Consider the following 26,692-nt stretch of genomic DNA (forward strand, 5'->3'; position numbering starts at 1 on the left):
TTTTTTAAAATTGATTACCTATGATGCTGAAAATGTACTGTGCATACTTGATATTATATATAAGAGCCTTGTAGTAATAAATTAAGTATGTATAAACTCCTAATGCAACTCAACAGTAAGGGTATTCTGTATAATGCATGTTAAATTGGGGGCTTCATTAAAATTGATCATTGATCATCAAATTGTGAAAGTGGATCAAAGGTTGCTGCTAAAAAAACAAAGGACTATGTGCGGTTTAAGCATTTTTTGCCCCCAAAATTAAAGTTTTATAAAGAGCTTTAAAAATAAGGTGGAAGATAGTTAGAATTATATTTAAAATAAGGGTGCAAAAGATTATCACCACAGTGACGTCATAATGTAGAAATGACATCATTGCCTAATTTTGATATACTGATATTTTGTAGCAAAATATTGGTGTTTTCCGATGGTTTTTCGACTGGGAAACATATTGCGCAGGCTTGCTCAAGTACCATTTTTTAGTATAATGTGTATACTTATCAGAAGAAAAACATATGTTAAAATCTTACTTGAGCAGACCTGCGCTCTATACTTCCGAATGTAAAATATAAAGCAAAATTGGAAATATTTTCAATTGTTACAAAGAAAAACATATGTTAAAATCTTACTTGAGCAGACCTGCGCTCTATACTTCCGAATGCAAAATATAAAGCAAAAATGAAAATATTTCCATTTGTTTACAAATTAGCGGGAATAAGGTCATTTAGTTGACGTCATAGATAAATAGCGAATAAGCAATGATGACTAAAATCATGATTTTAGTTATAGGCATCCACTGTACAATGATTTATGAAGATTTTAATTTTATTGGACACTACTTAAAAATTGGTTAAAATTGGGGGCAGATATTCGGCCATACCGCACATAGTCCTTTAGATGTGTATCATTTCCATGTACATTTAAGAATCTATTTTGGTTTTCCTGTGATATTTATGTGATATCCTGAAACCTCTAAATTTCAATCCCCGTTGGATAAAACAAGTTTATATTTAATTAATCATGACCTACTTTAGTACATGTATTGATAAAAATAACTATACAAAAACAAGGTAGTTCACTGATTAAGGTCAGATCATCAAAGATTGTCACCACGCAAAGTTGACCAGATATGCATGCAGAAAAAAGGAAATTAATAATTAGAGGTTCTCTCTTGTGTAGTTACAAGTAGTGCTTGAAATTAATTAACAATGAAGCAGGTGTATCAAATTGAAGGAACCGAATATAATTTTAAAAATTGTGTTTTCAATGAAGCATTTAAGGTGGCTCTATACACCACTTTTTGATGACGCAGTACGCAAAAGAGTGAATCTGGAAGTATGCAATTCCGGTACTGGCTGATTTAAACTGAGGCGAATTGCATGGGGAGAGCTCTTTTGAAAAACTTGTTGATTAATTATTGAATAGATTTAATTTGATAATTCGAAAATTCATTACTTACATTCAAGTAATGTTGTATGTGACAGCTTCACATTTTATGGTATTATTTATTGAAATAAACAATAATATCAAGTATAATTTTTTAGAGAGTTTCTTTCCCATCATTGTCATGTTACACCGTAGCGCATTGGGTTAGTGGATTCACTACAAACCTGTAGGTCATGAGTTCGATTCCCATTGAGAACAACAAATTTTTTAACTTTCCAAAATTTTCTAAAACATATTTTTTGGTTGAATACTGTGAAAGAAAATTCTAAACCAATGAAAATATTTCAATTATAATATACTTTAATGCACATTAATACATGTATCGACAATTACAGGGGATGGGAGGGTTGCTTTGCATTTCTCTCAGGTTGGGATACATATAAATCCTATTAGCCTAGTCAGTTTCCCCCTTTATTTATTTGACTTAGTTTTGCATTAAAGGGAATGCTAGTATATTCACTTATACAGCCCTATAATGAAATATGTATGTATCTATCATTCCAACATTATATTTAGGAAATTTTCTTTAACTTAGAAATGAAAAGTCCCCAAGGTGTTTGGGCCTTAGGACTTAGGAACAATAACCCTTACCTGAGGAACTTTCATACCAAATAAAATTTAAAATATTTTTTGTGTTTATTTGCAATGATTTTCATTCAATTTTTTATGTACATTTATTAAAATACATTTTCTTATAACATCAAGCAACTTTTTCAGATGATATGTCAACAGAGTAAGAAAATATGAAAAATTATGTTTTGGGGAAATACAAAAAAATTGCAATAATAACATTTTTGAATGTTAAGAAGTTTAATATTTTTTTTTATGTGTCCGAAGGAAATATCCATCATATGACAAATTTTTTTTCTCAGTTTGCTAATAGCTGTCTTTTTAAAAACTATTTTACAAAAACACGAAAAAACATTAAAAAATTCTTTAAAAGTACTTAGAGTATCCCTATCATCATTTTAATATGCAATAAGTATATGTTTTGTGGTCTTCTATTGAAAATTGGAATAAACTGTGGGTGTATAGAGCCACCTTAAATGAGAAACCAAGCATTTTTTAAACAGTTCATATAGAAACCAAAAATATTCTCTGATGCTTATATATACTTGAGTATAACAAATAAGATTTCAATTCGTTTTTTGTATTTTTATTTCCAAAATAATCATTGTAAAAAGAAAACAACTTCTATTATATTATATCCATACTATACAAATATTGACGCTGTAAACACCAAAGTTAAATGACGAAAAAAAAAAAATAATCACAGTCACAGCTATATGTGTACATGTAGTTATAAAAGTTCACGTTGGGGAGTCTAATTGGCGGAATTGACATACGCCTCCTAAACTTCCCATGTACATACATGTATAAGTCAGTAAAGGGAATGCAGAAACTTAGCTGTCTGGGGAAAATACAGCCATAATAGTGATGTATTTAATTTGATTAGTTTCCTCTGACAAGAAACTGTCAAAATGATACATATCCATGTATAACATTAACAACAACAACATCTTGATATGTCTTTGGAGATGTACATCTGTATAAAAAAAAGGGTAGAAAAGTTTTTAATTATTAAATTGTTGTTCATACAATTTTAACACAAATTCATCAGTATATATAATAACTGAAAAAATTTAATTTACTGGTACATTTGTGTACCAGCACTATGTACTTTAATGTTCTAAAAACCAAACTTGTAATGACATAAAAAATTGAAAATAATGTTTTTCAGAAACAAAAATTTGAATAAGTAACATACTAGTTATAATGTGTTTATAAAAAATCTAAATAAAAAGGGTGTTTTGTTCATAGGTAATTGACTCAGGAGACAGAAAAAAAATGCATGCTCTAAAAAAGAACATTACTGTAGCTCAATGCAGCAAATACAGCTAGTGTGTATCATTCATATTTCTATGAATTCATAATACTATTAGAAATACATACTCTAATAAACTTTTAAATTGTTTTAAAAATCTTATCAATAACAACTTGCATTTGCATGCCCATGCAATCATAGGCTAGCATGCTTACACACACACTTTTTGACAATGAAGAAAAATATAGGAGTCCTTTTTGAAAGACCCAAAACATCTAAATGCATGGTAAATATTCATCTCATAATAATGCCTATATGTCATTATAATTGGTGTCTCCTGATCAGAGCTGTATTGCTAATAAGATATTTCAGAAAAATATCTGCACTTAAGAAAACAGACAATAATATTACTAATTAACATTTTTGATTGTAAAATGATGGGATGGGGCCACAATTTTTTGCAATTCAAACTAAGGAGACGGTGATGGAGTCAGCAAGGCCTGTTATTTAATGTACCTTAAATGCATGCAGTAATTCCTTTGGTACATCCAAGAGTACTACTGATTTATTGCAAGCAAAATATGCCTTTGGTGGGATAGAAAGAGAGGAAAAAAATTGAAACATTACACTTCAAAGAAAAACTTTTAACAATGATAGAAATTTGTATATATAAGTATGCTATGGTATGCTATGGTTCAATCTGAAACAACTGGTATTTAATTAAATCAAGATTTTAATCACCCAGATCTATCTAAGAGGCATATTGATGAGCAAAATGTGTTGCTGTGATTGTCATGACAAAACCCAAACAAAGTCTGTGTGTGTGTATGTGTGACACTGTATGTAAACTATAAGGTAAAGCTTAATGCAATTGGAAACATGTCAAAAACAAAAGATATACAAATCAACTTGACACTAATGAATTACGTACCATTGATAATATTACATAATTTCTTTAAAAACAAAAAAGAAAGGGTTTTAACATACCAATTCCAAATGGGGGCATCATTATCCAAAAAAAAAATATTAATAAAAATCAACGAAATAAAAAGAGAGCTTTAATATAAATTACGGTCGGGAAAAGAAGAATATATTGTAGTTATAACAGACAAGGCCCAATTCATTGTATCTCATTAATCAATATATTTCTGTTTTGGTCCATATAAACAGTTTGGCATGCATAATACATGTTTACAACACATTATGGTCATAGATAGACGAAATTTAAAAAAACGTTAAAAAAAAATCAATTGCGTGAGATTCCTTGGTAAATATACAGGTACAAAATTACAAAAAAGCCAGGCTATACTCTCAATATTACGGATATTTGTCGGTGTTTTTACAGCAGGAAAGCTAAATAGATAGTGCCCCAAATTTTAACTGAAGATTTCTTTCTGGAGTGTTGTCACAACAAAGAACTTCATTCAATGAAATATTGATCAATTCAATATGTGTAGTTGCGGTCATCATAAAATGTGTACAGAGTGCATAAAGTTTAAACTTTTTATAGAATAAAAACTTTTGAACTGCAAAACATATATAAATTACAGCACTCAGGCAATACCCTTGAAGGCATTTGTAGCCTTTAATAAACAAACAGCACAATGCAGATTCTACATTTTCATGTTCTGGTGGGAAAAGATGCTCTAAAAACTTCAAATGCTTTTTTGGTTTTTTTCAATCTGCATTTCATTTATATTCCTAATACATTGTACAGGTTTGTGTAACATACAGTACCTTTATCAGAAAAAGAGAAAACATCAATTTAAAAATCTCTAAGTGAAAAAATTGCACCATTCAAACATGAACTAAATTCGTAATCCTGATGGAAAGTTTCCTAATCACTCCAGAATAATTTCTAACACAAAATCACAATATAGTACACACTTTTGATTCTTTCTTCAACGTGGGTGGAGATTTAGCTCTGTCATAATTGGATACCAGATCAGGCCCTCGTAATTCAGTTTCTGAATCGCACAAACCTGATTTCTTTTTCTGCACACGGTGAAGAACAATCCTATATGTCCCTGTAATGCTGCTTCGCGAGTCCCTATGACCCGATTGGATGTGTTCATTTGTGATCCCCAAATCTTTTAAGATTCGACGTGCATCCTGTTCCTCCTCTGACAGACTAGAAGTATCCTGAGATGGATTGACATTGTATGGTTCTAACTCCGCTGGAAATTCCTGGCCCTCTAGCCACTCACTCTTTTGAATTTCAGTCAGCGTGAATCTATCTTGAGGCACAGGTCTAAGAATATTACGAATAAGAAATTGACCACTGTCCGATACATACGACGGAATTGTGTACTGGCCTTCAAGAATACATTTCTTCAGCCTTGCAACTGTGTCTGCTCTGAAAGGCATAACTCCAGTAACCATGAAATATAACATAATCCCTAATGCCCATATGTCAACATATGTCCCAAAATAGCTTTCATCTTTGAAGAGTTCAGGTGCCGCGTAGGGGGGAGAGCCACAGAAAGTGTTCAATGTCTGGTCGGGGCGACAGTGTGTGCTGAAACCGAAATCACCAATCTTGACCATACGAGAACCAGCGTAGAACACATTCTCTGCCTTGAGATCACGATGAATGATGTGGTGTTTATGCTGGAAAAAAAAAAGTACACAGAAATTAGATATGGGAACATCAAGGTTCACTGTTGTATCAATGAGGTTGTTTCGATTATCATTGAGGTTCATTGGATTATCAGAAGAATCTATTCATGGTGTTCAAAAGTGGGTTTTTTTTAAATTATTTTATTTGAGCTTGATTAATATTTTGGCCTCAGATCTTCCACCCATCTCATCTAGCTCTTATCTCTTTTTTTTTTTTTTTTTATTAAGCTCAATATTTATATTCTAGCATTAGGTCTTTAACCCTGCATCTTTTCTAACACCCTTCCCTCCTCCTTCTTTTTTAAAATAAACTACCAGGTTATTAATAAAATGACCCGAAGAACTGATCAGGATAGAAGAGATGGACTGACAACATAGAAAGAAGAATCAACTTTGATCTTTCTGGACAAAAATTTGTCATTGATTATTCACCTACATCAGCAACTTTGAAAATTAATGACAAATTAATCACGATTTGAACCGGTATATCTGTAGACTAATCTTCTTTGAAAATTTCAATCAACAAGTTTATGTACCTGGTATCTTCTATTAAGTAGATGAATATCAAAATTGGCTCTACACCAACCAAGGTTTAAAAAACATTTACAATAAAATCTGTTGAAATTTTTTTATCTAGATAGTGAAATGGCATTGGAAGCGGCAAAAATGCAAGCAATAAATGGTTGGATCTGTAAGAACTTCAGGCGATTAGCTTCCACTGATATATACCTGTATGTAGCCTGAAGGTTCAAAACCAAGTTTACTACCAACTTTCATGTGGGTTAGTGTGTCAAAATTTTGGTGATGTCATTCAAAATTCAATGCCTTTCCATGGATCCAGTTACTTTGATACATTGTTATAAGCAATTAAAAAACATTATCAAATGTTTAGTTATCATATATTCATAAACATTCTCATCATGCATGACTCCCATAAAGTCACAAATATAATGGTACATGTATATCACATAATGTATTAAGTTCTGTTGTAGCTAGGCCCCTTGATCTAAACAATCAACAATGCATGGAAATGGACCAACTGATCAAATAATTCAAATGAGAATAATTAATTTGTACCCATACATATTTTTTTTAAAGTAAATTGTCAAAACTAACAGATGATAAACTTTTGAGTTCTGGGTGACCTTTCAGTCAATAAATGGTACACTTTTCGATCCTATCAAGGCATGGTCATTTATATACATAAATGGAATTTATATTTGAATCCACAAAAAAAGAATTTCCATTTACCAAACAATTTGTGCAGTCAACAGTTTTTACAATAGTGGTAGATTGAAAGGCATAACAAATATTAATTTAGAGAAAGACCAGACCGCCGATGTGTGGTTATCTCAACTCAAATTCTAATTTAAACATTGGCCATTATTTGAGAACACTTCTGATATTGATAAGGACTAAGGGTCAAACAATTGCTTTATTTGTTTAGTGATATTTGTGTATTCATGAAATTTGAAGGAGTGAAAATACTTTAAATTTTGTTCTATGACTGATCGATGTTGTTATATCTGAAACAATTCAGAGAGAATGCAGTCACTAGGGGGAAGCCAAAGCAAAAATATTGATTAATTTATCTTATTACAAAACAAGACGTTTAAAAATGTTATTGTTCTTTAAAGTAGATCAGATCTAAAGGGGAATCAAGGTGGAGGAGGGGGGGGGGTGTAGCATAAGACCTGCATTTATTTAGAATATTAGTTTCAATTGAAAACCTGAACATTTGGACAGTTCATCTATCTAGAGCAGATATTTGACCTTGACCTGACCTGTTTAACTAAGTTTTTTGAACCCCCCCCCAAATTCCTTTAAAAATAATCTCTCTTACTTATTTAATTTGCTAACAACTCCCATCAATAGGATAAGACTGAAATCCTTAAATTGGTTCTGCTGAGAACAAAACATGTATTCTCAATTTGCTGAACTGTTGAGAAATGTCCCAGCATGCATTGGTAACGTTACCATTTTTTTGAAAAACCTATCTACATTCTGTCATATTTTACCTTTAACTCGATCGTTCAGTAATTCAAAGAATATCACTGCTACAATAACTTCAATAATCCACATAATGGATTTGTAACCAGAGAATTCTAGTGCTCTAAATGTTAATACATGTATTATTATGCACGAAATACTCATGACCAATTGAAATATTGCATGTAACTTGTACTGGCTAATTTTGAATATAGATGAAATGCAAATAGAACGAGATGAGCACCCACCACCAAGCAATTTAAGCTACCATACCCCCCCCCCCCTTTGCAACATGAAATGTTTTTCAAATGTGATGAGAACTTAGTCAGCTCATTTCTTTATGGTCTTCTATTGTTAACTGGAGCATAAAATGTGAGCTATATATACTATATGATATCCAGTTTCTGAAGAATACTTTAAAATCTATAGGATTGGGCTTATTTCTGTGCTTAAGAAGTACCCTTCTAATTGCGAATATTTTCTTTCAATCTTGCCCATAGGCTTTTGAGCACCAACACACTAACACCAAAAAAATTTCTAACAGACTCACAGACCCACAGTTCAAGATGCGCTACCCCTCCATTAAGAAGCTGAGCACGATGATAATAAATGAACTAATGGGTAACCACTTTCTAACATGTTGGGAGTTCAACAAAGTTGGGGTGAGGGAATAAAGAATGAACTAATGGGTAACTACTCAGCAACATGTTGGATGAGGGGATAATAAATAGATTGATGGGTAACATCTCCACATCATGATGAATGCAACAAGTTGAGTGAAGGGATAATGAAGGAAATAACGGGTAAACCTATCTTCAACAAGATGAGTGCAACAAGTGGAGTCATTGAATAAGATATGGAACCAATGGGTAAACCTACCATATGCTGAACACCTGCTACAGATTGAGCAAATATGTGTTTGGCCTCCGACTCTGGGAATTTACCCTCGTTAGAGATTTTTGTGAAGAGTTCTCCACCCCCGGCGTATTCCATCACAATGTGGAGTTTGGCTAGCGTTTCCACCACCTCGTACAAACGGATGATGTTCGGATGGTGGAGTCTCTCCATGCTGGAGATCTCTCTCGACAGAAGTCGCTGGGTTTTCTGATCCAGCTTTGTTTTATCCAGAATCTTTATTGCTACTTTTTCTGCAATTTGGAATTAAAACATCACATCAATAATCATTATGCTATAACCCAACATACGATTCGTTCACAAGGTACAGTAACAAAATCTCAACAACATAATCACTAGGCACAATTAATTACACAAATGTAACATAAAACTGACTTTGGACAGCCTAAGTTTCTTGTATCATATTAAGTAAGCTCAATATCAATTCTATAACATCTAATTTGAATTGTCATTTCTGCTTGTTCATGGTTCATATTATCAAGTATTCTGAGTCTTAATCTTTACTTCCTGCAGTCCCTTATCCAGTACCATTACCAAGTAAATGTAACATCAGAGGTGATAACAAGTACATGATTACATGATTACAAAACAGAGGGGGAGGAACCCGCTTGACAATGGCCATGTAGGAGGATTGAGACACATCAATTAATCAATAAGAGCCTCTAATTCTCCCCATGAGGTACTTGAATCTGTATACATCATCTCTGCTGTCTAATCCCCATACTTATAACAATGATTACATAAGTGATTAGTACAGGTAATCATACTTGTGGGAGTGAGATGTGACATAAAACAGGCAATAGTTAAATTAATTTTAAAACAAACTGCACACCAACTTTTATTTGCGAGATAGAAAATTTTGAGAGGTTCATGAGAGCCTCATATGGCAAATTATTTATCGCTGCGAACCAGATGTTTCATCAAATGTCTGTTGTATTTCATTTCCAGATAATCTACCTCTTGATCGCAAAAATTAGTCACTTGATCCAGTTTATCTCTAGTACGGTAAATCGCCAAAAAAAGTTGTCTTGAATAAAAGATGGCCGGTTTACAGTATATTGTCATTCATTAACATTCATCTTTCCAAAGGCCTATTCCTGCTTGAATTCCAATGGATTCATCCAATAAATGAGCTTCCCTTATGATACTAGCTGTCATTTTTAGTTATAATGCTACCTGTTTATGACAATGCCGCTCTACATACATTACCGTAACAAATTTTACTGTGATGTTATGAATAACTCTGAACACCAACATGTTAATGCAGTGTAACTGTGTGGTCAAAGCAATATCAATTCGCCCAAAACATGTAGAACATAAACATTCAAAAACAGGTTATAAGACAAATTACAAGTCATTTTCCTATATAATCATTAGCACATCTTTCCCAGGATGTCATTAGAACCTTATTATCTGTGTTGTTCAAAAAGAAATATTTTATTGGTTAACCCTATAGGATTCCCAAAGTATGAATTGGAAAAAAACATGGTGATCGATACTTACATGTACCAGTAATATGGTTAATATCTTTACCTTATCTTCACAAAAAATATGTAGCCATCACATTTATCAATATGAGAAAAAGAAAACACTTTCTCCTATTCAATTGTATTTTTTTTCCATCTAAAGTAAAGAAAAATAGTTTTTATCAAAGAAATTATCAGTAATTTTAAATAAAGGAATTAACTAAATGCAGTTATTAACTTATTGTGTCAGATTGCAAATCCAACAAATTTTCCACTGCCAGAATGTCACTGCTTAATGGGCTTGCAATTTTGAATTGAGGTGAAAAAACATAATTCAACAGATATGAAGGGTCTCATATCAGTTGACGTTCCAGGGTACTGGATATTTTTCAGCAACTTCATCTTCATGTTTGCCTACGTCTCAAAATGATGAGTGGTCCATTCCCGACTAAGAGATGGTTAACACATACATTTCACAGCCTATTTCAGTTTAATTAATACCCTAGTAACATTGCAGCATGACTTTAGTGGTCATGTTCATTCTGCAAAAGGATGCAGGTTCAAATACTGTTACAGTTGCTAAATCAAAATTCATTGAACGCCAATTTTGTGGATTTTATTGAGTCCATCCTTGGAATCAAACTGCTCATCAAAGCAGAATCCTATGACATTATATGATATTTTTGGGACCATTGTCAACAAATTTGTATTTCTTCAAAAACTGTGAATTAAACTATAAGTTTAGAAAAATTGATGCCCACAAATGAAACCATAGTACTTCTGAAAGTGCTCGATTCTTAAATTCGCATTTTTGGGCAATTAGGCTTAGACTAACTTAGTAAGTTTTGCCTTCCATTTCCATGTACCGGAACCACCCAGGAAATCTCATGCTGTCATCTAATTAACACCTAAGATTCACTGACAGACTGGGTCAGATATACATCAGTTTTACAAGCCCTCACGAACATGTGAAAGGAATCAAATTTATGTCTGAAATTATATCATGTATAATTAATATATTAACATTCCTGATGTTAGAGAGAGTTATCTTTAAAAAATTAATATAATACATGTACAGCTGTTTCTTTTTTCTTCTTTGACTTATTTGAATTTTTATGATTTTTAGGGCTGAAAGAAAATGTTACTCATTAGGCCAAGGCTTTATTGAGAGTGCATGAAAATTTTGCAAAAGTCTATATGATTTTGGCTTTCTAGCTGACACTATACTTCTGAAGGTTGCACACCACTATCAATTTTTACTATATATTCTTTCCAAAATTACGCAACTTTAGATACGGGTAGCGAGTTTAAAACAAACTTCTGGGAAAATTCCTCTTTACAACTTTTAAAACAATTGTTAATTCCTAACCAATTTAGTTGCAAAAAACACACAGCCATCCACAAAGGCACGAGAGTTTGTTTACATCAAAGTTACACATGTGCTTGAAAATTATGTCCGAGCCCTATTTCACCCCCCTGCTGTAACAACTGGCATCAAAAATTCAAGTGACCTGGTATTTTTACTAAGGTGGGAAAATCAGGCATTTTACACGTTGTTTTTCATCTCATAAAAAAGTACAGTCCCTGTCGCTGGCGGAAAACTCTTAAAAACGAAGGGGAATTCGGGAATTACTTTTCCTCAGCAATGTTTTGACGTGAACCTTCGGAAAAATAGTGTTGCGAGACCTGCATGATGAAGCAATAAGCACCATTGTGTGCCAAAATTAGTACATGTGCACTAGACTGAAAAGACTACAGATCAGTGGAATATCACAGACAGGTATTAAAACTTGTTAAATCAAAATAGTGCATGTCCATTCATTATTAACAACTTTATGGAAGGTTAGAATCATGATTAGAGTCCAGATAAGAATAAAACCACGGTACATACATTTTACACGCATGTACACTTTACAGTACCTGGCAATTTAAAATAATCACTGGCACTTTAACCTTACATTAATTTTAGAATCACGAAAACCTTACTCTAAATCTAAATCTGTTACATTAACTATAAGGTAGATGTATTATCTCATCATGGATGCAGGAAAAGAAACACATATTTCTTTGTGATGCAGTGACATGCTCTGTGAATTGTCAATGTAGACTTAGGCCAACCTTAAAAAATGCTTGTTTGGAATTGCTGCCTGCTGTGGGGTCCAGACCCAAGAAAGAGGGAGGGAGGGAATTTTTTAAAATTTTCAATCTGGAAGTTAATCTAATTAAAAATTGGTAAAAAATAAAAATCTGAATGAACTTGTAACTATGTAAACATTGTAAGACGAAAAAAAAAATAATCTAAGAATTTTTGATTGCAAAATTAGTAGGGGGGTATTTCAATCAGGCGGGAGCAAATTCCAAACAAATAAATACAATTCTATTTAAGCCTTAGTACACATGTTCTTGGTTGACACAAGGAGTATGCACATATAATGTGAATTTTATACAATCAATAATAATACCAATACATTATATATCTTTTTAGAATCACGACTACCGGAAAAGGTATGAAAAATATCCTGGTTTCTTTTTGTTAATGTATAGTCAACCCAAGTATTAATGAATACTCCATAACATCACTCTAGTTATTAAGTTTCCTTTAATGCCGAGATCATCTGACAATGGACTTTAGATTACATTCAAACTCCATGCAGTCGCACAATCCCAATATCCCTTTGACAAATTCTCCGAGGATAAGGAATCAATCATGTAAATTACGACACCCATATTTGTTATTCTAAGACAACTTTTGTAATCAATATTCCGTGCTTTTTCACTTGTAAATTTTTTTTCTTGATCATCTAGAAAATACCTTAAGTAATTTGTAAATACGGTATACCTGTATAAAAGATTGACATGCACTCATGTAGAAGCAATAGATACCTTTTGTCAATGCATGGATACCCATTTTGACTTGCGAGAAATTCCCACTTCCGAGTTCTCCTCGAATTCGATAAAACCCTATCCTCTTTCCCAGAGTTATTTCCTTCAGACATTTTTGATCGTTGCTTAAATCGTTCGACAATCGTTCGAAGGGAGTTAATCTTCGTTCCTTGGTTCGATTCTCGTCCTCCCGCCCTTCATAACCATATCCTCCGTCACCATTCAGCATCTCACTTTTATCTTTCATATTACCCTTACACTCTGAACACAGAACTGTCGATTAATGTTACATGCTCGACAGACATATTTCATATGATGATCAGTTGACGATTTCTCGTTATGTTTGGTACTTCACGTGGTAAAAAAAAGACCCCAATCAACCACTCCAATCCAAAGCGTAGTGTTGAAAAATTAGCACTTCTTCTGCAGAGCCTACAAGAGATAAATATCCACCAATCAATAACTCTCATAGTAGCATTCACTTAAAGGCCTGATGCTTTATCTTATTGATACATGTATACATACATATTTTCATTCATTAGTATTTGCTGTTTGCTGACTATTAGATTAGTCTGATAAAAAAGGTTGACAATAGGAAACTAAACTAAAAATTAATATTATAATATTCATTTCTTTGTCACCACACCACTTAGTAAAATGATGCTGTAATGGTTGGGTACTGTTTTGTTTCAATCAATTCAAAATATGAATACATATATACATACACTATAAAAAACATCCAGTTAATAAGAACACCATTAAATTAGATAACATAAAAATTTGAAAACTCATGACAAAGATTTTACAAAACATGTATTATTTGCACGATGACATAGGTTCCAATATCAATATTTTCTGTTCATACATCAACACTCGACATTAATTGGGAATAAAAAACAAAACATATCTTATTCATGGATAATAAAAAATATACCTATAATACCTATAATGACTCATTTAATCAAGGACAATCGGGTATTAAAAACAAAAATTAATTGCCATGTAGTCAAACATCAAATGGGAAAGACATGCACAACAAGGTATTTGGGAGGATGAAATAAGGCTTCAAAGAAACAGACTTGCTTCTTTGGTTGAAATATAATGAGACATCAGCTAAGACATCAAAGAGAAGGATAGTGTCAATCAAAAGCATCTTCATAATTAAAATAAGATAACATTACATATTACATCCCAACTACAAGAGGTGATAACAAATCAAAGGCGATATTTACATCACTCACAATCCGGCATATACTGGTTCCGAATTGTTCGTATGAAAAGAACCCAAGCAAATCTGTGGTCCAGTTTAGAAAAATGATAATAAATGAGATCTATACACGAACACCTATAATAATTAAGCCCATGTTTTTCTTCTCGAGATGTGATGAGTGAAGAAAAAGCTCCGTTAATAGTTACTTGCATGATTATATATATCTACAGAATGAGCGATTACCAATAAAAAGAAGGACAGCTTCCATATAAAATAAAGGTGACCCAAACAATGGAGACACCAAGGTATTTATCTCCCGAGATATGAAAAACTCACTTGACTAATGATCTGCAATTTGAGTAAACTCATTTAAACTTTGAGATTGTATATATATAGCCATTACTTCGATCATCTAAAATGGCATAGTCTCAACATAAAAATCGAAAATTCAAAGTCAGATTAGAGAGTAGCTTAACCTACAAAAAGATAATTGAGATCAAATATCAAATCATACATGTACATGATCACTATATATATGTATTTGAATAAATCATAACATTTTACCAAGATGCAGACTAGCAGGTAGAATCAACCGTGATTCTAATGACTGCATGCAATGATTCAGTAAAATACATGTATAACCTGCAATAACTTCAACATTCCACAAAAAAAAATGAACTCTGAACAAAACCAAAATAAGTATTGATAAGATGACTGCTTCATCAGCTTACCAATGAATTCAATGTTGATCAAACTCCTTTAATTTGCATGCTGAGACTTGAGTTATCATAACACAACAAGGTACTCGTACATACCAGTTTACAGAATTGTAGACCCCTACTAACCTGCTCGAGATTGTATAGATTAACTAGCTCCCCCAGTTCACACAACCTGAGTTCTAGATTGTACCCTTCACTAACACAACTGCACTAGGAAACAGCCAAACAACTTCTAACGGAAACATGAATTTGTCTTTATATACACATACAAAGCAGTTATACGTACATTTAAATGACCACGCATTGTTGAAAATTTTTATCACTATTGATCACGACCCAAATCATCGAACAGTGCAATGCTGTGTTTAAAAAAAATGGTCTTTTTATTATACTCATGGAATATCATATTTCACCTTCACTGCAAGTGTCCAATAGAAAAAAATTCCCAAAGGTTTATCTTATAAAAAAGGATAAGAAACCAAATTCTATCCTTTTTTTTGTCAAATAATTCAATCAGCCATTTAAATGCACTCTTAAATGTTATAACTTTAATCCATGAAAAGGTCGTTTACTGATTAAACACAGGGCATATACACATATCGTAATTAGCTACAAGCAACTTTTCCCAAATTTGTCTTATCCCCGACTGTGAAATTGAATAAGCACTTTTGGTTATTGTTGGAGTAGGATCGACTACACTCAATCTCTTAATCGAGATTAAGGTCTTATTTTCTCCATTTTACAATGCAAGATACAGACAACTGAGCCTTGGTTTGGACTCCTTTTAGTCCTTTTTAAAAAATTATTTTTGGAGAAAGGGAGGGGTAGTCCAAATTTTTGAAAAAATTTAAAGTTGGAACGAAATTATTTATTGCAAGCCTTAAATTTCATAAAAAATTAATGAATGGATTTTCTCTAAACTTACATCAACAATAAAAATTTAGGTGTAAAAATCATTGGAATAAGGAATTTTGGAAAACAAATTAATCTTATGGTAATTTCATTCTAAATTCCAATAACAAAACTTCAATGTGGCCTGTTGTGTTCATTAAAAGCCTATTTATGTTCACTAATTAATATTGACATTCACTTATATGTTGCCCCCTCCTTAACAACGTAATTAGTTATGAACTAATATGCACAGTCATGCATCTTTTCACTAAAGAAATAATGAACCTTCTGGCCCAGACAAAAATATTGACATCACTATGTGCAGTATGTAAAAATTAATATGTCACCAATTCCAATTTACTAGCTATTAGTGAAGGGCAACTGCAATAAAAATATATTTTTTTTTATATATCTGCTTCATTTGATTTACAAAATAGGATTAAAAGGGCCTTTCTGAGCTTCATAACTCCATATTTTGTGCATATACACATCAATTTTCATGCATAATTTATTTTCTTACGGTTTTGTGCTGATCTTTGAAATATATACTGTTAAAAATCTCCTCTAAATTAATTTTTTATTGTGGTTACATTTAAAACATCAACTCAATCAGAAAAATCAAATCCAGGCTGAAACAAAATTTCATATATTTGATATACCGCATTAATAAACAAAATAAGGGATAACTTTTTCTTCCAGACCTTTACAGGTAGAAATTTGTTTACACAACCAGATTACTAACCATGTAAAACTTACCCAACAAGTCAATATAGGCCACAATATGAGATCAAAGCTAGAATCAAACCTTTTCAACTGTATCAAAAACTTCAATACAAGCCTTTTGCAGTAGTAAATTGTACCTGAATTCTCTATTCAAAAAAGGGCTGAGCCATTAAATAAAATGTAAAGAAATTTGTCCAGAAAGAGAGAGATTTAAGGGATGTTCATGACTTTGCACATATAGCTATACCAGTTTCATGTCCATCAATATCTTAGTTACTAGTAACTTGACTATGCAGGGATACTGAAATTTAATTTGGACTTCTCCTTGCAAAAAAATACTACAACGTAGTAGGAAGTTATGACATAACAAATAGCCTTCATTTACATAATTAAATATACCAATTAAAAGATCATACTTGTGAAGAAAAGATCATACTTGTGAAGAAAACAATGTAATATGATGCATGTTCAATAATAATATTCCCACCCCAAGGAAATCAAGCAATAGATGGGTATAATCGCAAATATTATATTAACTTCACCCATGTTGAATGACTAGAGTCTAATGTACAAGTACCTGCTATTATTATAAGGGGGCAGTTCAATGAACTTTATATTGAAATATGGTAGATAGGGACTTAATAGCTTAACCAGCTTGTATGTACAATCAGTTGCATGGAAAAATCGATTGCTTTCAAGGTTCTTAATTGCTAAGAATTGCTAAGAATGACATATCCCTGATTCCTTGGGTTTTAACAAGATGGACAAATTGCTTCGATCAGGAAACCAGTCACTCGGTAACACCTGAAAATACAGGTCAAGCTTCGTTGATGGACACAATGGTAAATGATCGAGAAAAACTGCAAAGATGTTTCTATGGCAATAAACCCATTGTAGTAGACATATTACCTAGAGGAAGCAAATGTCTTGTTTTACTTCTTCTCAAATTTAATTTTTACACATTTACTGAGTTATATCTGTTAGTAGTTCTTTATGAACATGAACTAGTTTGCTGATGGATATATATATGTGTGGCTCATTGCTAACAATGGTGTTACATATTGTTATAGAGAAATAGGAGTTTCAGTAACTGTTATACTAGCTATTCGGCACCTAAAGGAAAGGAGGTACAATTTGTCCATTTAGACTAAAGTTATCAATTTCTAAAGAAAATATGACATTAATAACACACCATGCATTTTGGTCTGCCTTACAACTATAAGAAAGGAACCCTTAAAGCTGCTTGGTCCAATTTTATATCAAATTTTATGCACGCTTTTAAACGATGGCTATGCTTAGTATATGTATAATAATAGACATTGCAGTAGTTTTACCCGTCAATTATGCCAAATTTCAGTGAAGAAAAGTACGTACAAAATTTGCTAACAAAACAAACGACATTAAAAGGTACCGCATTATTTCGCCTCATGTTAAATTTCACCCCTGACGACGAGATGGGTATGGTTGTATTACGAATTTATCATCGCTTTAAATAAAGGTCGAAATGATCAAACAAATTACAAATAAACATGTGTACGTTTTGTTCGCTAATATTTCCAAAGTCTGCTTTCTTTATGATCGATGCATAGCATACGGGTTGAATAACCCCAATCATTCGGGGGACGAAACCAAGCGGTTTCCTTTTCTAAACATTCCCGTGATGCATTTTGGTTTGTTTTTTCATTTGCCCAAAGAGAAATTATTTTTATTTACTTTGACTATTTTTAACTTTGAAAGGAGACCGATTCTGCTGGTGTAAAAAGGAGAAAGTCCATAACTTTCTAAGATAAATGATTTGTATGAAAAAAAAATTGATACTGTAATTACAAAAAAATCGGACCATGCAGCTTTAAATATTTGCACCAAAGAATGTATCAGCTGTGTCAATTGAATTTGGCATGGCATTGAAAACCAAGACATATAAATCTGTGAAAGGTAAATTAGTCATCTTGAAAAGCAGTTGATGGATGTATGTTGATCAGAAAAGCTCAATATGCAAGTGATCTGCCTGCCAAGGAACACAGATAAGGAAAATAATCTTAATGACTTCCTGGTACAAAGAAATTTAAATATTGGAATTCAGCCTAAGCAATATATACAGGTATACTAGCTGTGGAAAATATTGGGCTTTCTGAAAAACCATAATGGAGACTTTAATAATTTGTAGATCAAGTCCTATTTTTCTTCATGTACTGTCAGTTGCTATCTAAATCTCTATTTCTACAATAAAGTCACCCTGACATTATTCAAACAGTCAAAGACATCGAAGAGAAATTCAGTTCCAGCTCTTGATTTATTGTTTCCTTGGAAAGCTGCTTGATGTTTTTAATGAACTCAGCTATACATTACAAGCAATTAAGTTCTGTTGACTTTTCAAGGTTAAAACAGACATCTAGAGACCATTTCAAACTCTGGATTGAATGATAATACAAATTACAAATATATTTTAAATGTTGACAAGAACTTTTAAAACTTACAAAAATCAATTAACAATTGAAATGAAATTTGTCAAATGTGAATCATGAAGTTGACTCTGTAAACTCAAGTAGTTTTTAATCAAACTTTGCAGACACATTGGAATTGACAGAAGCCAATATTAACCAATTGATTTCCCTCATTTCAAACTTTGTCTCTACCTTTTCTTATCGTATTGCTAAGAAACAATGCCCTGACAAGCTGACATAACGCGACCGGGAGAATCATACTAGCTACGCTGGCAGTGACCTATAGCCAATTCCTAGCTACTTATCAGCTGCCACCTGCATATTCCACCCTGCTTTTGTTTAGCTAGCAACAGAGGAAAACAGTATTGATTCACGTCATTAATGAAAGGAGACAGGCGATCAGCACCCAGCCGGTACCCCGTCTATTGAACGCAATACACAGAAATGTGTTTTGGATCTCAGAAACTTTCAAGGTTATGGGCTGTATATTTAAAAGCCTGGTACCGATACATGCAGCATCAATATCTTTTGTAACATTCAAGTCTATATATGTGTGTTACAATACATACTTGCTCCAAGTAAATATTGGTATGTAATAATTAAATATCATAAGATGCAAGAAGATTCTTGAAAACTTATTGATGCTCCCAAGATTTGACTTATCAAAAATTTAATGCAGTTAAGTTTTTGATTGAAAATGTAATAAAATCAGTGTTCCATAAACTAATATTTACATTTACTTTCTTTCCCCCTATCAAATTGCATTGATTACGGTAATTTGAGTGATATTTATGCATAACACAGAAGTCCCAATCATCAAATCTGGTGCATATATGAATACATGACTGACTCTCCTCGCGACTTCAAGCCAGATCAAGACCTGATTTGTTTGCACACACCTTGCAGTTATGAGACCACATCCTTCAAAAAATAATGATTCAATGCTTAAATATCAACACACTTGACATGTCTGCTGCAATATGTGACATCTAGCTTTTAAACAATTAAATTATTCTTGAACTGCATGAACTTTACTAATTTTACAATGATTTATTAACAATCCTTTGTTGGTGCTGATGTGAGTGTGAGGGGGTCATTGATATAGGATGAAGCTGGAGTACCTGAAGAAAATCCATAAGTCCAAGCGGGTGACCTCCATACCCTTTTTCATAAAACCACATTTACCTCAGGTCGCATCAGTGAGAAGCAAATGTTTAAATTGTCCACTGCACTAATTTTAAAAATCCTTGTCTATTGTGACTTAAGGATCGATGATCCTCAACAACCCATGACTTCACAACATATGTCACAACATGCATATGGTGATTTTAACGCATTGTGAAACAGTTTACTGTATATTGCCAAAACTTTTCCCAGGTGTGTGGACCCTTAAACAAGCAAAAACACAAACAATGCAGTCTTACATTACTGCATCCTCCCACATTAAATAACCTAACAGTGGAACATGGAATAATTTTACAATGCAATAAATCCAGAGGCCCTGTCACAGATGACTTTAAAAATTAATCCTTTGATCTCAACTAATTAGTTTTCCTGCACGGTAAATCTTTAATTATTTATGTTCATCGTTACAACTGTTTCATTTGATTTGATTTTGACAAATTACCCTTTAAACCAGAGAGAGAGAGAGAGAGAGAGAGAGAGAGAGAGAGATTCTTGCCAAGTATGAATTTAAGACAAAATTCAACAGTAAAAGTGCATAAACTCAATATTTCCATTTATTACGTTTGGACTTGTTCTGTTACATGTAATAATAATGATAATTACAAATCAAATCAAAATGTTGTTAAAACAACTGAAAATATATCTAATTATTTCTAATCATTTCTTAACTCCTTTGGGATGTATGGTTATACAAACTCACACTGCTATCTGTTTCAGATCGAGGTGATCTTTACTTGTTTTTGACATTTCTCTGACGGATCTACAGTGAAATGTTCATCCCTTGTGTATACAAGCCTGTCTTTGAGGGGGTCTTATTTTGATTTTGATAAATATAAATCGATCTGCTTATCATGAAAAAAATAGCAAGATGCAATATTAAAATCTATTAAAGGTATAATATACTCCTGAACTATCATATGATTCATAAGCTGGATTATGCAATAGATTCTATTAATTGAATGATTTCAGTTAAAATATTATACTTATGACATGTAATACTTGATGCTTGAAAATCGGAAGCTATAATCTTAGTTCAACTTCCAATGGACAACTTTATGGCTATAATAAAAGTACAAGTTATTTTTATTGAACATATGTGTTAATATAATTAACAATGATTAATCAGGGCCGGAATGAGAAAGTTTATGGGGCCGGTATACATACAGGCAGGCTCTGTCATCGACCCAAGGGTTTAACCATGTCTATAAACTGATACAGCTAGGTCATGTCTATAAACTGATACAGGTATTCACAGAAAATTCCTAGACAGTTTACCAGTAGTCTATAGCTAGCCTAGACACATACCAAACTAAGTAGGCTCTGGATAATGAATTGAATCATATATCTAAAAAATTTCAAATTGTATATGGAATTGTTGTGAAATATTAGATGTAGCTATTCCTGTCTAAAAATAGGGTGTATAAAATCAGTGGGGTTTACAAATTAGTTTTGAACTTACAACATAAAAGTTCAGACTTGTAAATTTCTAATCCAAAAAATAAAATTTGATATTCTGATTTTGATTTTATCAGCTGATGAACTACCATAGTGATGCAAATAAGTCATTGTATCAAAAATTAATAAATAGGGTTATAAATTCACTCAAATATCAAATACATGTATAATTAAGTCCAATGATTTTTTTAAAAATCAATAACTGCAAAATTAGTAGGATTTACTTTTATAATGTATATATTTTTTTTTATATTAATAATTTTAAACTGAATTTAATCAACACATCTCTCTATTACCTTAATATCTAACTTGCTGAGTCACAATTAATGCACAGGCATGAGAAAAATAATCAGAGCCAAAGTTGGGTTATATACCGGGTAAAAGAAAAGAGAGTTTTAAGGTGGCTCTATACACCCACAGTTTATTCAAATTTTCAACAGAAGACCACAAAACATATACTTATCAAATATTAAAATGACGATAAGGATACTATAGGTATTTTTAAAGAATTTTTTAATGTTTTTTCGTGTTTTTGTAAAATATTTTTTAAAAAGACAGCTATCAACATATTGAGAGAAATCATTTTGTCATATGATGGATATTTCCTTCGGACACATAAAAAAAAATATAACACTTCTTAACATTCAAAAATGTTATTATTGCAATTTTTTTTAGTAATTCCCCAAAACATATTTTTTCATATTTTCTTACTCTGATGACAAATCATTTGAAAAAGTTGCTTGATGTTATAAGAAAATGTATTTTAATAAATGTGAAATAAAAAATTGAATGAAAACAATTGCAAATAAACACAAAAAATATCTAAAATTTTATTTGGTATGAAAGTTCCTCATGTAATGGTTATCGTTCCTAAGTCCCAAGGCCCAAACACCTTGGGGACTTTTCATTTCTGAGTTGAAGAAAATTCCCTAAATATAATGTTGGAATGATAAATACATGCATATTTCATTATAGACTTTGCCCTGTATAAGTGAATATAATCACTTTAGTGCAAAACTAAGTCAAATAAATAAAGGGAAACATTGACTAGGCTTATAGGATTTATGTATCCCAACCTGAGAGAAATTCAAAGCAACCCTCTCATCCCCGTTAGGTGTCGATATTAATGTGCATTAAAGTATATTATAATTGAAATATTTTCACCTGTTTAGAATTTTCTTTCACGGTATTCAACCAAAAAATACGTTTTAGAAAGTTTTGGAAAGTAAAAAAATTTATTGTTTTCAACGGGAATCGAACTCATGACCTACTGGTTTGTAGTGAACCCACTAACCCACTGCGCTACGGTGTAACATATCGATGATGCTAAAGAAACTCTTTAAAAATTTATACTTGATTTTATTGTTATTTCGATAAATAATACCACACAACGTGAAGGTGTCACATACCACATTACTTGTAAGTAATGAATTTTCCAATTATCAAATTAAATCTATCCATTTAACACATTTTTCAAAATAGCGGTTCCCATACAATTCACCTCAGTTTAAATCAGCCAATACCGGAAATGCATGTTTCAAGATTTACTTTTTTGCGTACTGCGTCATCAAAAAGTGGTGTATAGAGCCACCTTAATTATTGAAACATCATATTTTGATGTCAAATCAATACCTACTGTAATTAAGTTTCACAATAATTAATTCTTTAGTTTTATCGATACTTTAAATGTATCTGCATTATTCAGTGTGCACTAAATTTCATCTCCCATTGGTTACGGTTGCTAAAATATGCATATTAGAACGTACCTGGTAATTAAAATGTAATTTTGGAAACTTTTAGATTTATTGGATGATTAATTATTACAAGCTGATGATAGAATACTGTGAGACTTGCAAGGACACAGTCTCGTAAAAGCATCTCTCAAAGGCCTAATGGCTTACAAAACTGCATAGATGCATGATCAAGGCATATAACCATAATCCTAAAATCTATATTGGCAGAAGCATGCAGTTCTGTTGTAAATATATATGACAGCAAATGCCTTTAAGTGTTATTAACTTTGGTAAGGGAAAAAATTTAAACAAATGCATACAGTCACATAAAAAAGATATCAAATTGATTAAATGAGACGATAAACTTCTCCATGCAGAGAATGATATCCACTGGTCATTCTCCAGTAAAGATAACATTAATATTATAACAAATGAAGTTTCATAAATCTTAACCTGAATGATAGAAAATATAAGGTTTAATCTGTATTTTTGATCATTATACATGAAATAATTATAATTAATATATATAAATAATATAAAGTCTTAAATGTGTTTACCTAAACCTTGAGTTTTGCGGATCCCTCAGTTACCAAACTGAGTATGAGATTTGAATGAGAGAACTTACGGTTATAATTACAAACAAAAATATCTAAATTAAAAATAATATTTTGCCATGAATATGTACCAAATCGATGAGGTTAAAGCAGTAAACTAATGTGTATCAAAACATTTACTCATTTATAATGAGTTCTCAGTCACTCAGTCTTTTCTAGCTTCTAGAGGCAAGTAAAGTACCAATATCAGTTGTAAATTCACTGAAGAATTTAATGGTTCTAATTTTTTCATAGTATTTGTGTGAAAATAAGGCTAATCAGTCCAAAACTAGCACAATTTTTTGTGCAACATAAATTGCAGATTTTACTATGGGAGACACTGTTGCTCCCAGGTCGTCCATCCAAATTTTTTCAGATCAGGGGCTACAGACCTGCAGCTAAGTCTCTTCTACATACAAGGATGCTATATGTTCAGAACACCCAGAAAAAGTAAGGATTCTTTCATGTTCAGTTATGGGAATCAACCACTAACCTTATAAGTCCTATATGGCTTCTAAAGTTAGAAGTACAGAAATACTAATTTTGCAAGGATGTCTAAGAAAACATCCCCAACCAGACACGGAAAATTCAAACAATAAAATCTACTGTATTTACATTTCAGATGTCTATTGAATGTAAACCTTCCAAAATAAATTCATAAACTGTAAAGTTCACCCAATTAATGTTTTAGAGTTCATCCTCATTCAATATACTTTCAGCAGGTCTATAATATTGGTACATGTATTATGTAATACATGTAGTGCACGCAAAACATTTTTTTAAATATTAGTTTTTAAAAATTTATATTTCATTTACTATAAATCACTACACATATATCAAATTAAACTGACAGTTTCGCCTGTGTTATAACTGTAACCTCAGCTAGAAATTTTGTACCAACTTACTCTCTACGCTGAAATTATGGTAACCGTTTTTATCAAAACCAGCATGTGTTCTTTAGTTAAGAATGTAGGTCCATATTATGGTATTAACAAACATTTCATAAAAAAGTTTCTACATTATTATATACATTGGTATATTGATTACACGTGTATGCTGGTTTGCACTCGTTTCTTAATATATAGTTATAGCGCTGGTCAGTACTGCGCTGAATAAATAATCTTAAAAATTTCATTTGCATCAAATGCTTCCTGGTGTAACAGTTTAATAACTCACAATCATGTGAAATTTATGCATCATTTGGCACATTTATCGCCATACAGCATGCGATTAAATGTCTATAATTGTGATGTATTGTTATCGTGGTTATGGTTGATACTTCGTTGTACACTATCAATTTAATCAAATAATTACGATTATACAATTTGATTTATAACAGAGTTGCCATTAAGTAAAAATTGAAGTGGAGAACATTAAAGTATATGTTAAAATAAAGTACTTACCAACAAACTGCTAAAATAGAACACCTTCACTTCTATTTCCATAAGATCCATCCAGTTTGCAGGTAAGAAAATTCGGGACTGAGCTCGCGACGGATTATTGACGTCACCATTGGCAACTTCGCTCCGGAGCGGTGTAAAAGTAGTAAATAATCATATGGAAAATTATTTTTACCGGATTTACAATAGCAAATAAAACCACAAAAATATTAGCAGCATGTCCTAAAGACATTACAAAGTAGGTATATTTAATGACTTTTATTTTAAATTTTATTTTCACAGTTTATTAAAACTAATAAAAGGAATAAATTATCGTTTTTACCGAATTAAGCAAAATAATATTGCTTAAAAATTTTAGCGGCGTGCACATTTTGTTCATAGTATATAAGTCGTAAAAAATTTCACAGTCAAATAAAATAATTGTCCCCAAAACATTGTCTACATATTGTTTAAAATAATAAATTGTTGCCGGTTTGGTCAGTTGTTTATGAAAAATCGCAAAATTGGACAGAATTCTTCTCCGACTGATCTCTTATATATATAATATTTTCATTCATTTCTAAAGGCCTAATGAATTATTCAATTGGTTTAATTTATTATCATAATTTCTTTAACTATTCACACTCTACTTTCAAATAAAACTTTCTTTAATTTGTGCAATTCTTTACTTTGATGTAAAATTTGAATCAGCAATATACATAATTATACTTTCTTTCAACTGAATAGAGAGTGGACAGACAAAGTACATTGTATATCTGTTACACTTAAAGTTATGTGGTTCACGAAGACAAAAATATGAAAATACGTTGGCGGGGATGTAAATACGTGGTTAGGGTGATCCACGAAATCCACGAACACAGGTCTTCCACGAATATTTATGATTCCACACTACTGTAAAGTTTTTTTTATTAAAGATAACCGCATTAAATTCTTTTTCACCACCCCCCCCCAGCAAAAACCACGAAGAAAACAATAGTTCCATATATTTTAATATCTATCATTGTTATTTTTGTAATTTTACTGATTAAAGAAGTGCTGTATTTATTAGTGTTTATGACTTTTCAAACTAATTTTAATATATACCACATATAACGGCAACTTAAAAATCTAACTATAGAAGCATACGCACAAAACGTGAATGCTTGTTGTATTGCATGTAATTTGAAGTTTTTAAAGAAAAGTGAAGAAGTAATTTGTAA

The 26,692-nt window shown here is 32.0% G+C and overlaps 2 protein-coding genes across 4 annotated transcripts in view; both read right to left on the reverse strand.

Annotated features, from left to right (window-relative positions):
- Positions 1-26,692, reverse strand: part of LOC128164854 (CAP-Gly domain-containing linker protein 3-like) — a 134,987-nt gene that overhangs the window by 101,537 nt on the left and 6,758 nt on the right. The window lies entirely within an intron of this gene.
- LOC128164855 (serine/threonine-protein kinase NIM1-like) lies at positions 4,459-25,635 on the reverse strand. 3 transcript variants are annotated; one of them, XM_052828891.1, is made up of 4 exons: positions 25,497-25,635; positions 13,141-13,572; positions 8,756-9,024; positions 4,459-5,878 (listed from the first exon to the last, which is right to left on the reverse strand). In XM_052828891.1, exons 2-4 carry the CDS (start codon positions 13,385-13,387, stop codon positions 5,138-5,140), a joined length of 1,257 nt encoding a protein of 418 aa, XP_052684851.1. In that variant the 5' UTR covers positions 13,388-13,572; positions 25,497-25,635; the 3' UTR covers positions 4,459-5,137. The 3 variants fall into 3 exon arrangements, with proteins under 3 accessions (XP_052684851.1, XP_052684852.1, XP_052684853.1); XM_052828892.1 differs by lacking the exon at positions 25,497-25,635 and adding an exon at positions 15,196-15,451; XM_052828893.1 differs by lacking the exon at positions 25,497-25,635 and adding an exon at positions 15,166-15,451.

The sequence above is a fragment of the Crassostrea angulata genome, chromosome 10, assembly GCF_025612915.1.
Source record: "Crassostrea angulata isolate pt1a10 chromosome 10, ASM2561291v2, whole genome shotgun sequence".
Taxonomy (NCBI): Eukaryota; Metazoa; Mollusca; class Bivalvia; order Ostreida; family Ostreidae; genus Magallana; species Magallana angulata.